The sequence below is a fragment of the Enhydra lutris genome, unplaced genomic scaffold, assembly GCF_002288905.1.
Source record: "Enhydra lutris kenyoni isolate GAN:26980312 unplaced genomic scaffold, ASM228890v2 scaffoldscaffold9, whole genome shotgun sequence".
Classification (NCBI taxonomy): Eukaryota; Metazoa; Chordata; class Mammalia; order Carnivora; family Mustelidae; genus Enhydra; species Enhydra lutris.
Window position 1 is genome coordinate 32,526,897 of NW_019154093.1, and position 17,403 is coordinate 32,544,299.

Here is a 17,403-nt window from a genome sequence, read left to right on the forward strand (position 1 = left end):
CTTACTGGAAAATACTATCGTTAAAGAAAGCCACTTAATTTTGTTTAACCCGGCATTTCCCAAACGTGTTTGGCTCTGGAACCCTGGTTTCTCAAACACTATGAATATTCTACAGAATGAATATTCTGAGGAACACCCATTGAGAAACAGTGTACCAAACCCCGCCAGACTATCTTGTGAAGTATAAGCTCCTTGTCAATGCAAAGGGAGACAAGTACTCTTTCTGTACATGGATGTCAAGCTGAAGAGGTCAGGCTAAATGACCACTAATACACACCCCAGAATAACTGAGTTGAGCTTTTCAAGAACTTCCAAGAGAATTGCCTCATTTTCAGAAGACGAAGTAGAAGTATCAAAGGCACAAAGAAATTAAACAAGTTACCCAGAGTCATCCACCTCAGACGTAAGATGCAGAACTAAATCCTGGGCTCAGGCTTGTCCACCGCAGACAGCGAGTTCTGCCCTGCAGCTGTCGAAAGTTTTAGAAGCTTCATAAAACTCATAAAAAGAACCGGATGAAACACAAAGTTCTGTTGCTTTGTAGTAAAAATGAAAAATATATTGTGCTTTAACCTAATTAATTCTTTTTATTAGGAAATGGTACATATGTAACCTAATCCTGTTTTTTTAACTTTGTAGTCAAAATGATTTTTTTTCAAGCCAGTGAAAGTAAGCCGCTTGGACATCTGAACTGAATCTCCTCTTGGCCTTGTCTGTTTGAGTGCGGCGGATTCCTTCCCGTGTGTGTTTATATCTGATATCTGTTGACTAGATAACCGGCGGAGATAAACCCTGGCCCCTGGGAGTTAATAACTGTGTTTGTTTTCCAGCTGCCTTCACCATGATCGGCACCTCCAGCCACTTATCTGATAAGTGCTCTCAGTTCGCCATTCCTTCCCTGTGCCACTACGCCTTCCCGTACTGCGACGAGACGGCGTCCATCCCGAAGCCCCGAGACTTGTGTCGCGATGAATGTGAAATCCTGGAAAATGTCCTGTGTCAAACAGAGTACATTTTTGCGAGATCCAATCCCATGATCCTGATGAGGCTGAAACTGCCAAACTGTGAAGATCTCCCCCAGCCCGAGAGCCCGGAGGCCGCAAACTGCATCCGGATTGGAATTCCCATGGCGGATCCTATCAATAAAAGTAGGTGGTAACTCCTGGCCTTCCGTGCTGCCTGGGAGCCCGCAACCCTGTGGCACAGTGAAAAGTGGACCTTCTTGGCGGGCAGATTACCTTCCGATGGGCTGAATACTGTGTGGGGGATGGAGCACTCAGTGAGCGGGTTAGATGTGGTCCCTGGCCTCAAGATGCTTCATGAAGATGGTCATGTTTACATATGGCTGCTGGTTCTTCAGTGACTTAAATAGATTTGCCATATGACCCAGCAATGCCGCACCTGGAGGTACACTCACAAGAATTTGAAAAAGGTGTTCACACAAAAACTTGTATGCCAGTGTTCACAAGAGGTGTATTCACAATGGCTGAAAGGTGAAAACAACAGAAGTGTCCGTTAGCGGATAAATGGATAAACAAATTGTAGTATATCTATATGATGAAATATGATTCACCCATTGAAAAGGAATAAAATCCCGAAACTTGAAAGGATTATGATAGCAAAAGAAGCCAGACATCATTGTATGATTCTGTTTCTGTGAAACATCCAGAATAGACAAATCTATAGAGACAGAAAGCAGGTTAGTGGTTGCCAGGGATAGGGTGGGGGGCTTGGGGAGTGACTGCTGAATGAGTTTAGGATTTCCTTGAGGATGATACAGGTGTTCTGGAATGAGACCTGTGTCCTGGAATGGTGAAGGTTGCACAACATTTTCAATGTTCTAAATACTCTAATGGCAAATTTTATGGTATGTATATTGTACCACAATTTAAAATACATATACATGGGGCTTGTCTCTATCCACTGTCCTCTCACCTCTGTTCCTCTATAACTGCCCTTTCCCCTAGAATTAAACTCACTGGCAGTTTTTTTGAGTTTCCTTTTGTAATTTAATATTATGCTATTAGTTAAATGAATTAATGCATCTAAAATGCTGAGAACTATGCTTAGCATGTAATAATAGCAATATCTTCATTATTACCATTATTTTATCATTATCCCTCCATATTTTCATTTATTTCAACTCAGTGGATTTTTGCCATGCTTTCAAGAAATAGCCTTGTGGTCCCCTAGGAAGAGGACTTGCTTCTCAAGAAGAGCCAGTCCATCAGCACAGAGTGGCCCTAACTCTTGTTAGAAACCCATACGCACTGCTCCTAGCGAACATTTTCTGGGAACTAGATTCTTTATCCCATGGTTCATGTCTAAAGACATCAAGCAAAAATGGAAAGAAGAGTTTAGCTTGAACCTTTCCTGAACCATTTACTAGGAAATCACTCCTGTGCCCCCTGGGTCCCGCCCCCAGTTCTGACTTTTTTTGTGTTCAATATTAAAAATACCTGTGGAGGACTGGTTTTATTCCTGACCCATAAGCTTTAAATCCTCGCAGGAATGTAACTGCAACGCAGAACTGCTGTCCCAGCCCAGCAAGCAAGGAGACTGCCCTCCTGGCCCCCGACCAGCAGGGAAGCCTTAGCCCATGAGGTTAATTGCAAGCCTTTCCAGAAACTGCTGGCTGGAAGCTTCAGCAACTGCTGGTTCTTTCTCACAATCTGAGCCTTTCTCTTCTGCTTTCTCAGATCACAAGTGCTATAACAGCACAGGTGTGGACTATCGGGGGACAGTCAGTGTGACCAAATCAGGACGCCAGTGCCAGCCGTGGAATTCCCAGTACCCACACACACACACCTTTACTGCCCTCCGTTTCCCGGAGCTGAACGGGGGCCATTCCTACTGCCGCAATCCAGGGAATCAGAAGGAGGCTCCTTGGTGCTTCACCTTGGATGAAAATTTCAAGTCTGACCTGTGCGACATCCCAGCATGTGGTAAATGCCTTTAACATATTCAGTGACCTTTAAAAGAGCCTCTCTCATCCCCCTGCGATTAGCAGAGGTGATAAGGGGGCCAAGGAGAGTGGTGGTGTTTGTTAGATCTCAAACTATGTTTCTAAGGCACATAAACCTTGCCGTGTCTATGTTAAACAACTTTTAGGGTACCAGCTCGCATTCTCAGGGAGCAAACTGCTTGCTTCCCACAGCCGTTGCAGTTAGTGGGTGAAACAGGCACAAGGAAACCAGCTCATCACAATCCAGCCATGTAGAAAAAGACATTACCCTCCAGGGTCCATGTCCATGTGCACCCATTTTCGCATAACAGGTATTATGGGCAGAAGCCGAAAGAGAACTGTTTTCCTGTTGTCCTTGAGAACACCCACGAGGTAGGATGAGTCTATGGGTATTAATCAGCCATTCTGAGTAACACATTACTCAGGGCAATGTGTAGAGAAACTCTGTCCTTTGTGTCATCTTCTCATGTCGCAGAAGTGTGGGAAGAAAATGAAATTCTTGAGTCAGTTTGTTCCATTTCCTAGAAAAGTGTTTGGCGGGGTAGGAGAAAGAGAAGGAAAATTAGAGTGAAACCTGGAGTTGGGACTATCTGGGAACTGAATCTTCTTCCCGGTCCTAGTTCTTTTTTTTCTTTTTTTTTTATATATTTTATTTGACAGAGATCACAAGTAGGCAGAGAGGCAGGCAGAGAGAGAGGAGGAAGCAGGTTCCCTGCTGAGCAGAGAGCCCTATGCGATGCAGGGCTCAATCCCAGGGCCCTGGGATCATGACCTGAGCTGAAGGCAGAGGCTTTAACCCACTGAGCCACCCAGGCACCCCTCCTGGTCCTAGTTCTTATAGATGATGTCTGCTGGGTTCTCCCGGCTCAGAGTCCAGTGTCACTGCAGGAAAAGCAATAGCAGGAAAATGGACATAATCATAACATCCTATTGGGAGAATAAATGGGTTGTTTAAAAAAAAAAAACTGTATGATGTCTGGAAGGTGGTAAATGCTTAACAAATAATATAGTCAATATATAAGGAAGCATCTACTATTGGTATGTAGTCAACATAGAGGAATGTTTGCTCTCAGTTTAGCAAATATTGTTTGAGAGCCCACTGTGGAGCAGGGGGTTTGAAAGAGAAATACAATGTGATTCACATTATAATCACAATGCAGGGTGTGTGATGCAAGAGAAGTCAGCACGAATGTTATGGAACAGAGGAAGCGAAACATACTAAAGAGGTCCATAGGAAGAAGCAATAAAAATGTTGAAAAGAAACCTTAGTGATGAAAATGTGGGAAACTATTATTCTATGATTTCATTCTTATGTGTTACCTGTTAAACTATATTGTCTTCTCTTGCAAAATGGATTTTATGGGTGGTTAAACATGCCAAGTTTGAGAAAGAGGTGACCATACCTCTTTTGTGTTGCTGGGCTTTAAAATGCCTTCATATGCAGCATAAAGAACAAATTATGAAGTAAAACTCTTCCAGAGCCACCATTGGAAACTTCAAAGCAAATTATCCCGTATTTTTTAAACGGTGTGCCCTTAATTATTCATGACTTTCCCACATGCTATATTCAACATTCATAGGAACGCATAAAAATAAATGTAGATTTATAATCATTTTCTTGGCTGCCCACCCCTTTTCCTAAACCAAGTGAGGTACAAAGATCTTTAAGAGAGTCAAGGATAAAAAGCATCACGAACTGAGCACCTTCCACGTGTCAGGCGTGGTGCTCGGGGTTTTCATAGGCTTCTTTTATACTTGACTTTACACTGTGATGGGTATTATTAACCCTGTGCTGTTGGTGTTACACCCAACTTCTAAATGGCATATCTGTCTGAGTCCAATCTCATCTTCCTGCTACTCTACCATGCTATCTCAGAATACCGATGTGTGTCCTTAAGGAGACCAGATGAATTATTTTAGGGAAGAAACACATTGTTCGCTCCTCTCTGGATACATGCAGTTGTCCTTTGGGTGTCTTCTGACCCCTAATTTCCAACTAATACCCAGAAGTAGGGAGGTAATTTGCTCATAAACTGGAAGATTTGTTGATAAGCTGATTCAAGCTTTATTATAATTAGTTTAGTTTAGTCAGGACTCTAAATTACACCTAAAAAGTATGGTTTTCATTTCAGTGACCTTCCTGAAGTCATCAGACCAAATACACACTCTGAGGGATGAGAGAAATCCTTAAACAGCCTTTCAGACTGCAGACAGAGAGAGACAGATCACCTACATCTCACAAAACACTTATCATGTGCCCATACAAAACTCCATGCTTACATACTCATGTGCATTTAAAACTCATTTCCACACTGTGGGGTGGGTGTTAAAGTCCACTGAGGTTCAGAAGGGCTAAAGGATGGGTCTACATCACACAAAGGATGAGATTGGAGCTTGAACCCTCCTCTGTCTACACATAGCTCTGACCAAACTCAAAGCTCACAGCTCTTTTCCCAGACCCGCTGCTATCTCCCATTTAAAGATTTTTTTTTTCCAGAAATAGATAAAAGAATGACAATAGCCTGCACCTCTGGATTCTAGGATATAGATTTCTCATAATATGCTTTGACATCAAAATACGTTCACTTGCTGATGAGGAAATCCCCCTTCGTATTACTCTGTATTATCATAGTGTTAATCAATACAGTGATGTTAGAAGCCCTGAAACTTTCTTTCTGAATATCAGTCCACAGAGGACAACTTAACATTCTGACCACTGGTAAGTTCTCATCATGTGAGAGATAAATTTAGACGAATACTCAATCTAGAGATGACAAGGCAGTTTCCGGCACTTATTATAATAATTTTTATCAAAAAGAGCATTTGCATTTCACATTGAAAGGAAACAGTTCCTCTGGAATTCTTCAAGCCAAGCCACAAGTACATCCATTAAAGGCACAGGGAATCCTTGACATTGATCAAGGAGCAGCTGCTGGGAGGGGGAGCATTAAAGAAGAAGGCAGGTTGCCATCAGCTGTTGGGCAACAGCTGATGTTGCTGGGCAAGTCTTCTCGGAATTGCCCCTCGATAGACCACCTCTAGCAACTTAGTCATAATAGCATCCTACTTTTCGAACACTTCCTACAAGCATTTGATTTCCTTTCTCTCTTCATTCTTAGAAAAATTCTGAAAGAGAAAGTAGGAATTTCCCACCCTCTTTTACCATATGAGAAAACCAAGGCCCGGGAAGTGGTAGGACTTACCCAAGATCACAAATCAGTTAACAGAAACCAGTTCTCCTCTCTCTAGGACCACTCACTGCTCTTTGTTCTATAGCAATGCTTCCCAAACGACAGAAGATTTGTCTCCCAGGGAACATTTGGCAGTGTCTCAAGATATTTTGGTCATCACTCCTGCAAAGGGGGGTTGTGTGTTATTTCTGGCATCTGGGGGTAGAGTCCAGAGGTTCTGCTAAACAAGCTAGATGCACAGATTGACCCATACAAAAAATTATCCAGCCCAAAATGTCAACAATGCCAAGGTGTAGGAACCCTGAGACTGGATAGGAATTATCCTGTTTAAACTATAGAAAAACAATAACATTAAACAGCAATTGCCATTTATTGAGTGCTTACAATGAGTCAAAGACCATACTAAAAGTTTTTTTATGCATTATGTCATTTATAATAGTCTTATAGCCCTGTGAGTTGGGTTTTATTCTACCTAAGAAGAGAAAACTGAGACTCAGACTAAGTAACTTGTCCAATGTCACATGGTTAGTAAGAATTAAACTAAGGATTCCAACCTATAGCCAGTAGTTGTGTGTCAGATAGATAGGTAGATAGATAAATATTGAGAATAACATTTTATCCTACAGTGAGCTGAAAGCTTGTGGGGCATATTTAAAATGAGTCCTTTTCCTTCTGCCTCGCAAATGGGATGGAGTCTCATGGGAATGTTCTTGCATTCTTTAGTTAAGTCAGAATTAAGGAGATTTCAAACTCTCCATGTGGTTTCTCATTTTCCTACTGATAACTTTTGTTTTTGTTTCAACTAAGTAAGGCTAAAACAAGTATAGGCCTAATTAAATGCAGAATGTGAGCCTTTGTTGTACTTTCTAGAATAAAGGCATTTGGGAATGGCCTGCCACAGACCATTTTATCTGCAAACTTTCACTCTAAGACAGAACATAAAGTTAAACACAAGCAAATATGTCTGCTGTGAACTCTGGGAATTGGCTCTGCTAGGACTCTATGCTTGTGCCAGGTAATGCTTGGAGGAAGGGAAAGAACCAAAGATAGTTTGGGCAAGACCTGACCTGTCCCTGACCTCTCCCTGTCTTTTTCAGTCCCTGTCTTTTTCCTTCTTATCCGAGGCATCTAACAATCAGAATGGTTAGTTACTTATTTAGTTATTCACTGAAACTCAGTATGTGTTGAGTTTCTACTATGCCTCAGACTTTGTGAATAGGGTAGATGAAAGCCTGCCCTCATGTAGCTTACAATCTGGTGAGACAGTCAGATGGAATAAATATGAATCATATTAAGCACTTGTTTTATAGTTCCCAACGTTTCTGTGTGCTGTCATGCACTTGGCATTGTCATGATGGCTGCTGTCTGTTCTGTAACACCAGCATCTGGCCTATGACTTAGTTGATGCTAATAAAATGTATTGAATGAATGAATCCTCATAATAACTGCAGGATAAAGGAATCTTCTCCATTTTACTGATGGAGAACTGGAGGCCATGTTGTTTTTCGTAAAGCCAACATTAAAACCAGGTCCATAGGACTACAGGTCCAGTCTTCTGTCTACCATAGCACAACTGCCTCAAGAACAAATTCTAGGTGATTCAGAGGAATAAACATTCCTTTCCCATTTTCCTCTTTCCTTTGATCATTATGGACTCCCTAGATCTTTGGGATGCTGTCCATTGATTTTCTTGTTTGCAGCTCCACACATGCAGGGGTGCAGCTCCCAGCCATCTACTCTGAGAGATCCTAGTTGCTCGCCTCAGCCTCAGCCCCAGGGAGGACTAGCTCCCCCAGCAGCTCCATGCAAGGCTCACGGCGTCTGCCCATTTCCCGTTAAATCCAGCTCTCCTTCCTTCCCGGCAGCCCCAGCTCCCCAGCCCTCAGAGTTGGCCATTTTCCCTGAGAGCCTGCCTGCAAACCTTCATTCACTATGCCTTTACCTCTAGTCACTGTGGCCACCTTCCAAGCCAAATACTGTGGGTTGGGTGGAAACTACGTTGAAAAAGAAACATTTGCCTATGTTCTTTCCAGCTGGCACCTAGGCACACCTCCCAGGTTCACAGTTTCACTGTAGCCCTTATCATTGCTTTTCGACATAGCCCTGGGGCAGAACTGTGGAAAATGCCAGTTTCTCTGGGAGCAGTTTTTGCAGGATCTGACCATTTTACTTTGGCTGTATTCTACCACGTGACTTCTCTTTTTTCTCTCTCCCCCACTGAGGTCTCCCATTTGTTCCTCTCTTGACTTGTATAGGGAGGTGGAATCTTGATTGTATTTAGTGCTTTCATAGTCAAACCTTGACCCTTTATTTTACTCTAGATTAAGTCCAGAGGCCACATTTCTTCCACCAGCCAGCCTGGCATGCCCAAGAGACCTCAATAAAGGGTCTCTCCCTCTACCAGACAGCTAGAACTTCTAAGCAGTGCTATGGTTTTGACTCCTCAACCAACTTCTCTGCCAAGCGCCCACCGATAAGAAAAGTAGGGGGTCATTTGGCTCCAAGGGCACTTTTCGTACCTGGCCTATTACTTTCGTATTTCCTTTTAAGTCGTCGGCTTGCAACAGTTTGCCAAAGGGCACAGCGCCCAGTTCTGTGCCTGAATAGCCCTGACTTGTCCCATAACCTTACAAACACCCGCCCTGGGTTCTGCTTTGTCACAAACCATTTTCTACAATGTGGTGGTTTACAGTTCGGGGCAAGGCAGATGTTTTCCAGATTGCGAACACTAGAGTTTTTAACTCACTCTGTCAGCAGCCTTCTCCCATATTTCATAGAAGACCTGTTGTAAGGCAATTTGTCTTTCAGCCATTTCTTCAAACCAAAATTGAACGTTACAGTGAATTGGATGGTGGGGAGGGGGAATGGAGGGAGGAATAGAGCACGGCTTTGTACGGTTTGAAGTTTTCCGGAAGAGTTATTTTTATGCTACAGAGATTTTCAAGATGTACTTTATTCTCCAGTCTCTATATATTTTCGACAAAGTAAAGAACAATAGTTACCCAAAACTTATAACAAAGTCATGTTCCATAAACATTTTTAACCATAAAATAATTCTTTCTCAAAGATTTTTTTATCATTCTCAAAATATATTGAGTCACTTATCCAGGGTGTCAGCTGCTGTAGCAACAAGCTTTGGGAAACTCTTAACTCTTTGGGCGGACAGGGACACCACACCATGCCAATGGGAAGGGCTCCTTGGCACTTTAACCCTTTGGTGACAGAATTCTCATGTAACACCACAATAATCTTTGCTATTGGCTTCCTAGCAGCCACGGTTCTGGCAGGAAACAAAAGGCACAAATAAACACACCATGGATTTTGTATGAGAGACTGTTCATGAAGGTATTGGCAGAGTTAGGGGAAACCAACAAGGTGAAGAACCCGGGGCCAGCAGAAGTAGGAGGCATTGCCTTCCTAGGTTTGAAGGGTCAAAGGAATGATTAGTTACCTTACCTTGCAGAGCAGAGCTGAGAATGAAAAGAGGTCCATCCAAAGGCTGTGGCCTTTGGTAGAGAGGGGTAGTCAGTCCTCTGCAGCTCAGCAAGGCGGAAGCCTGGGAACTAACATGGCAACCATACTCTTCTTGCTCTGGGCAGTTCTTCTTGTCCCGCCAATGTCTCCCATCAGCTGAACCGAACTGGAAGCCAGAGATCAAGCGTGCCCATTGATACTGTCCATACAAGTCAGCCTCAGCATAGACCTGAGTAGAAAAGGGCTGATACTGGATCTTAAGATACATAGGGAAGATATTCATCTCTAGCTTTAAATCACTTGTTACACAAGAGAGTCAAAAGGACAATAGGAGCCTAAATAAGGTATGTCAACTCAGTTTATAAAATCAGAGAACTTTGAGGGGAACCATTGAAATCATCCAGCTTCTGTCTGAACATTGCCAGAGACCTTCAGAAACAGGGACATCTCACCACCCCGAAGAGGTTATGGGATGGATCCCTCTGCTCAAAATTTGCATTTGTTAAGTCTGGAACCAAAATCAATATGGGAAATCTCCTGATTTTGAAAAAATGTTGAGAATGCATCAGGGAAATACAAATCAAAACCACAATGAGATACCACCTCACACCAGTCAGAATGGCTAAAATTTACAAGTTAGGAAATGATAGATGTTGGCGAGGATATGGAGAAAGGGGAACTCTTCTACATTGTTGGCAGGAATTCAAGCTGGTGCAGCTCTGGAAAATAGTATGGAGGTTCCTCAAAATAGAGCTTCCCTACGACCCAGCAATCACACTACTGGGTTTTACCCTAAAGATATGTAGTGATCTGAAGGGGCACGTGCACCCCAATGTTTATAGCAGCAGGTCCTCAATAGCCAAACTATGGAAAGTACCTACATGTCCATCAACAGATGAAAGGATAAAGAAGATGTGGTGTGTGTGTATATATATATATATATATATATATATATACACACACACACACACACACACATACATAACAGTGGAATACTATGCAGCCATCAAAAGAAATGAAATCTTGCCATTTGCAATGACATGGATGGAACTATAGGGTTTTATGCTGAGCAAAATAAATCAGAGAAAGACAATTATCACATGATCTCTCTGATATGAGGAATTTGAGAGGTAGGGTGAGGATTGTGGGGGGTAGGGAAAGAAAAAATGAAACAAGATGGGATCGGGAGGGAGACAAACCATAAAAGACTCTTAATCTCACAAAAAAAACTGAGGGTTACTGGGGGTCGGGGTAGGAATAGGGTGGCTGGGTGTGGGCATGGGGGAGGGTATGTGCTATGATGACTGCTGTGAAATGTGTGAGCCTGAGGATTCACAGACCTGTACCCCTGGGACAAATAATACATTATATGTTAATAAATAAATATAAGTTAAATTAAATAAAGTTGCAAAAGAAAAAAAAATGTTGGCCAGGACTTCAAATTAAAAATAAAAAAATAAATAAACCCTAATAAGGAACAAATCTAGAACAATGTACTAGATCCAGTCTGTACCTCTGATAATCCTTTATTATCCACGTTTAAAGGTACCTATCACATCCTTCAATTTTTAATTTGGTCTAAAGAGCATGTAGCTCTTCCAACCTTTCTTTACCCATCTTCCTTTTCCTCTGAATGTTTCCTGTTTTTTTGAAGCCTTCCTTAGAAATGTTGCTCTTAGAAGATACCTTTTTTGGTGTTTTTAAACCAGCAAATGTAGAAGACCATGATGTTTTCAATCATCACTCAGTATTGCCCATGAAGGGTATTTTTTTGCTAAAAGTACCATATATAACAATTTTTGGAGCAATTTCATGGTGTCCAACTGAGCCTCAAGTCTTCATTAAAATTTACTAGACTTTTTTCCTCTCTTTTTTTCCTTGGTTTTGTTACATCAAAAATTTTCTAGTAGATTTACTTAATCATGGGCTTCTTTAAACAAGAGCTTTAACCTAACTGTAAGCTATAATATTTATTTGTAAAGCATCAACTTTTGGTTTGGGGTCATTATTTTAGCCTGTCTATATGAGCCTCTAAAACTTTCTGGTATAGGGGCGCCTGGGTGGCTCAGTCAGTTCGGCGTCTGCCTTCAGCTCTAGTCATAATCTTAGGGTCCTGGGATCAAGCCCCTCATTTGGCTCCCTGCTTGGTGGGGAGTCTGCCTCTCCCTCTCCCTCTGTCTGCCTCTCCCTCTGTTCGTACAGTCTGTCTCTCTGTCTGTCAAAGAAATAAAATCTTAAATAAAAGAAAATAAAATTTTATTTCTATAGTCAGATATCTTTCCTAGATTTGAGTCATTTTAAGTTTAATCAATATGTCATTATTGAATAGTTGATGATAATGTCAAACAGGCAGGTTTGCTCAAGCTTAGCTTTCTACAATTTAAGGTTGATTTGCTGATTAACCCTATTAGGGTACCAGCACATTGGTAAATTATAAATCTAATGATATTATTATCTAGCCCTCCATCTTTGGTACATAAGGATATCATGGGTCACCTGATCAAATGTCTTGCTAAAAGTTTAAATGGGCTTGGTCTACCACTCTAAAATAATCCTATCAAAATGAAAGAGACTTGATTTTATAAAACCTATTGAATTTTAGCACTTAAAGATTAGCCCAATTAAAAAGTGGGCAAAAGACTTAAACAGACATTTCTCCAAAGAAGATATACAAATGGCTAACAGTATATGAAAAGATGCTCAATATCATCAGGCATTAAAGAAATGCAAATCAAAACCACAGTGAGACATAGAACCCAGCAATCCTACTTCTGGATATATACCCACGTACATTGTGGCATTATTCACAATAGCTGAGAAGTGGAAGCAAGCCCATCGATGGGGGAATCCATAAAGAAAATGTAGTATACATGTACAAAGGAATATTATTCAGCCTTAAAAAGGAAGTGTGACACATGCAACAATATAGATAAAACTTGAGGACATTTTACTGAGTGAAATAACCCTATCATTTAAAGACAAATACTGTATGAAGTATCTAAAGTAATCAAAGTCATAGAAACAAAAAGTAGACCAGTTGTTTTCAGGGGCTAGAGGGAGGGGGAAATGGAGAGTTATTTCCAATGAGTATAGAGTTTAAGTTTTGCAAGATGGAAAAGTTTTGGAGATCTGTTGTACGAAAATCTGCATATGCTTAGTGCTACTAAACTGTACACTTAAAAATGGTTAAGATGGTAAAGGTTATTAATTTTTTTACTGTAATTTAACTTTTTTTTTTTTCAATAAAAGAGAAAAGATTAGCCCAACTCTTTCCTTTTATAGAGAAAACTGAGGTCCTAAGAATTTATAGAAACTTTTAGTGAACTCATGTGGATTCTGGTTACTAAGATTTTTCTCAAGTGCTCACAAATGAGCACTTATTGTGGTTATTGTTAAAACGTTTGCTGAAGAGGGACACCTGGGTGGCTCAGTCGGTTAAGTGTCTGCCTTGGCTTAGGACATGATCCCTGGGTCTTGGGATCGAGCCTCGCATCGGGCTCCCTGCTCAGCAGAGAACCTGCTTCTCCCTCTGCCTCTGCCGCTCTGTTTGCTGCTTGCTCTGTCTGTCAAATAAATAAAAATCTTGAAAAAAAATTTGCTGAGGAAAAAAATTTTTAATCCCCATATATGGCCAATCAGAGTCTTTCTAAGGATTAATTTGAGAATGCATAATACAGATCATCTTCTTGGTATTTCCTCTTTGAATTGAGAGACCTAATGGTGGACCCAGCATACCAACTGAAGACCTAGTTAACACATTTTCTACTTTGTCTTCCGGGCATATGTTTGAATATCACTGGTGCAGGCTCCTGTCTGCTACAGACCCCGTTACTTTGTAGTTTTCAAATAATAGATGATAGCAATTCCTATTTCTTTTCTATGGGTTTTTTTTTTTCATATAAGACTATAATTTAATGTGTTTATTTGTTTATTTTTGGAATTCTAATGATCTATAAGGTTTCTCCCACACCTTTGCCATATTGAAGATCTAAGGATTTTTTTGTTTTAACTTAAAAGTAATAACCCAGATGATGTTTCACTTTATGAAAGTACCTCTTGAATAAGAAATCATGTTTACCTTGTTTTAAGCCCCAGGATAAGAAAGAAGTATTTTCTCTATTACATTTAATTACCAATCAAAGTATTGAATATCTTTGTAAAAATAAAATAGGAATGTCAGATGCGAACTGTGATACCAAATTGTTGATTTTTAAAAGGAAATTAATCATGTGATCCAGACTAAATCATTGGTTTAAAAAATCCCAAGTATTTAACCTGATGTAACTAATAAGTGCATTTAACTTTTAAACAACTATTTCAAAGTATTAAAAGTCTTCACCATTCTAATTTTCAGCCAGCTTGCATTGTAAAACACTGAGGGTGTCCATTACCCTTTAAAGTGACTAGTAAGAATAGGGTCCATTGTTCTAATGTGATTCTATTTAATAGTGTGATCCCCACCAGCTATGAGCCCTCACTAAAGGGAGCGTTGGAATCTTAAGGAGAATGATGACGAACAATTCCATACAGTATTTTAATTTTTATTAGCAATATAATTTTGAAAGCATAGAAACACTGAAGACAGGCTTGCTTTCCAACCCAGACTCCACCACTTTCTGGCTTTGTCAAATTCTTTGTTCTTTCTTAGTCTTAATTCATCTACATGTGAAACTGAGATGACACCAAGTCCCTGGCTGAAGTGATGAATAAAAACGCAAGGCTGTTAAAAAGAGGTTGAGCAAATGTTAGTTTTCTAATTTTCCATGAGTAACATTAGTTGTTCTGTGGAATGTTTTTATTTGAAGTTTCTTGAGCCAGACTGACTCCCTTCTGGCCTAACGGGGAGAGAGGTGTGTCGGGAAGTACATGTGCTGTATCAGGTTGACATTAGGCCGAAATTTGTTTCCAGTCATTTCCAACATGGCCGTGTATCGTTCTGCTTGATTATTTCCATTGGTGAGAAGACTGTGTGGCTCGTTTGCATATGCTCCGTGTAATCAGAACGAGCCAAGTTTGCTTGTGTTTAAAGGATTTGGCTTCTTGAAGTTTGTTCTCGTGCAGACCCACAGGGGGATTTGTCCCAGACCTCCCATTTACAATCGCAGGCGTTCTGTGAATAATCTGATACGGAATGAGTACAGAATAGACTCCTTTGTTTGCCAGACAGGTGAGAGCTCTACTTTCTCTTGTTGCTGAAAATCTGGGCCAGAAAAATGACTAGCGTTACATGAGTACTAAATTAACCTCATTCCTTTGTAATCGTTACCCTCATAATGATTTCACTGAAAATCCAAGAATAACAAGAGGGAATCCCCCAACCCCCAGCCCCGCACACACTAAGGTACTGAGAAATTGGGAAGTGTTTTTATAATGTGAATAATCCAACAACTGTGTGGCAGTTTTCAATTTTCTGAAGTTTTGTCATGAACACTATCTCTCACAAAAACCAAGTAAGATTGGTAGAGCAATTATTCCCCTTAGGTAAATGAGGAGATGGAGGTCAGAGAGGTTGTTTCCTGATTAAGGTTATTTAGAATTCCTAGCCCAAAGTTTTTATCTCTGAATCCTTTTCTACTCTAAGGGTAAGGGCTAAAACATCAAGTGACTGAGTTGTAGTAGGTACTAGAGGAGATAACTTCCTTTGTTCTTTCATTTACGGTTTACAACAACCCTATGAAATAGGTATTACACTTCTCATTTTACAGATGGGTTTGCTCAGAGAGGCTTAGTGCCTACTGAAGGTTGCACAGATGATGACAAGGGCAGTCTTCAGAAGTTTCTGACTCTAAGATGCATAGTTCCTTTAATCTGTTCTATCGTCTCTCAAGAGTCCACATAGAGAGATAGATCTCCGATACACAGACGATCTATTCTGTATCTATTATATTCCTGGTATAGAAGATCTATCAATCTGTTAGGCACTGTGGTAAGCACTTTTCCATGTGATCACTTTCTCTCTGTCCATCCGCCCATAGACATGCAGACAGTCATTACAAAAGGACCCAAGAATAGTTCCTAGGATGAGAACTACCAGAATGGCCTCCAGAGATGCCTGGGTTATGTGTCACTTGCCACTGTATAAAGTGCTTGTAGGGAGTGCAAAAGCGACATGTGTGGCAAAGCTTCCTACCCCGCCACTCAGACCTCCCTCATCCTCCCCACCTTTGTGAAACCAGGGGAGGAGTCCCAGCTTTTGAATTACTAGCTGCATATCCTGGGGCAGGTTACATAACCACTCTGTCCCCTTGGCTTCCTCACCTGTAAAAATGGGCATAAGGATGGTGCCTGCCTCATATGGAGTTGGTTGTGAGGATAAAATTAATGAGTTAATGAAAAGTACTTCCAACAGTACCTGGCCCATATTAATAATAATAGCTAACATCATTTTGTTCTAGAAGACACTCAGTAAATATTAAACCTGTTATTTTTATTATATTCAATAAGCAGATTTTACTCCTCTGAGTATTAACCATCTCTGAGGATTAACCCACGGCACAGCCCCAACACGCAGGTCTTGGCTCCCCCTCCTACTTTGTGTGTCGAGTCTGCTTGTAGGGAGAAGGCGGTGTGATTTAGTTACTACTATATTTCATTGAATGACAAGTTCCCAAAGCAGGTGTGTACAAGCAAAAACTCTGTATGGTATATTCTCATTTTTTTTAAATAATTTTTTTATTTTTTTTAATAAACATATAATGTATTATTAGCCCCAGGGGTACAGGTCTGTGAATCGCCAGGTTTACACACTTCACAGTACTCACCATAGCACATACCCTCCCCAATGTCTATAACCCCACCACCCTCTTCCTACCTGCCTCCCCCTGGCAACCCTCAGTTTGTTTTGTGAGATTAAGAGTCTCTTATGGTTTGTCTCCTTCCTGATCCCATCTTGTTTCATTTATTCTTTTCCTACCCCCCAAACCCCCCACATTACATCTCCACTTCCTCATATCAGGGAGATCGTATGAAAGTTGTCTTTCTCCAATTGACTTATTTTGCTAAGCATAATACCCTCTAGTTCCATCCATGTCATCGCAAATGGCAAGATTTCATTTCTTTTGATGGCTGCATAGTATTCTATTTTGTGTGTGTGTGTGTGTGTGTGTGTGTGTGTGTGTGTGTAATATTTTCTTTATCCATTCATCTGTTGATGGACATCTAGGTTCTTTCCATAGTTTGGCTTTTGTGGACATTGTTGCTATAAACATTCGGGTGCACGTGCCCCTTTGGATCACTACGTTTGTATCTTTAGGGTAAATACCCAGTAGTGCAATTGCTGGGTCATAGGGTAGCTCTATTTTCAACTTTTTGAGGAACCTCCATGCTCTTTTCCAGAGTGGTTGCACCAGCTTGCATTCCCACCAACAGTGTAGGAGGGTTCCCCTTTCTCCGTATCCTCACCAGCACCTGTCATTTCCTAACTTGTTAATTTTAGCCATTCTGACTGGTGTGAGGTGGTGTCTCATTGTGGTTTTGATTTGTATTTCCCTGATGCCGAGTGATGGTGAGCACTTTTTCATGTGTCTGTTGGCCATCTGGATGTCTTCTTTGCAGAAATGTCTGTTATGTCTTCTGCCCATTTCTTGATTGGATTATTTGTTCTTTGGGTGTTGAGTTTGCTAAGCTCTTTATAAATTTTGGATAATAGCCCTTTATCTGATATGTCATTTGAAAATATCTTCTCCCATTCTGTCAGTTGTTTTTGGTTTTGTTAACTGTTTCCTTTGCTGTGCAAAAGCTTTTGATCTTGATGAAGTCCCAATAGTTCATTTT

General features: G+C 40.8%; 1 protein-coding gene across 1 annotated transcript in view; it reads left to right on the forward strand.

Annotated features, from left to right (window-relative positions):
• LOC111143305 (receptor tyrosine kinase like orphan receptor 1) overlaps window positions 1-17,403 on the forward strand; it is a 233,273-nt gene that overhangs the window by 196,818 nt on the left and 19,052 nt on the right. The window contains exons 6-7 of the mRNA XM_022496957.1: window positions 831-1,148; window positions 2,700-2,945. Coding sequence (XP_022352665.1) covers window positions 831-1,148; window positions 2,700-2,945 — 564 coding nt within the window. The remainder of the gene's footprint in view (window positions 1-830; window positions 1,149-2,699; window positions 2,946-17,403) is intronic.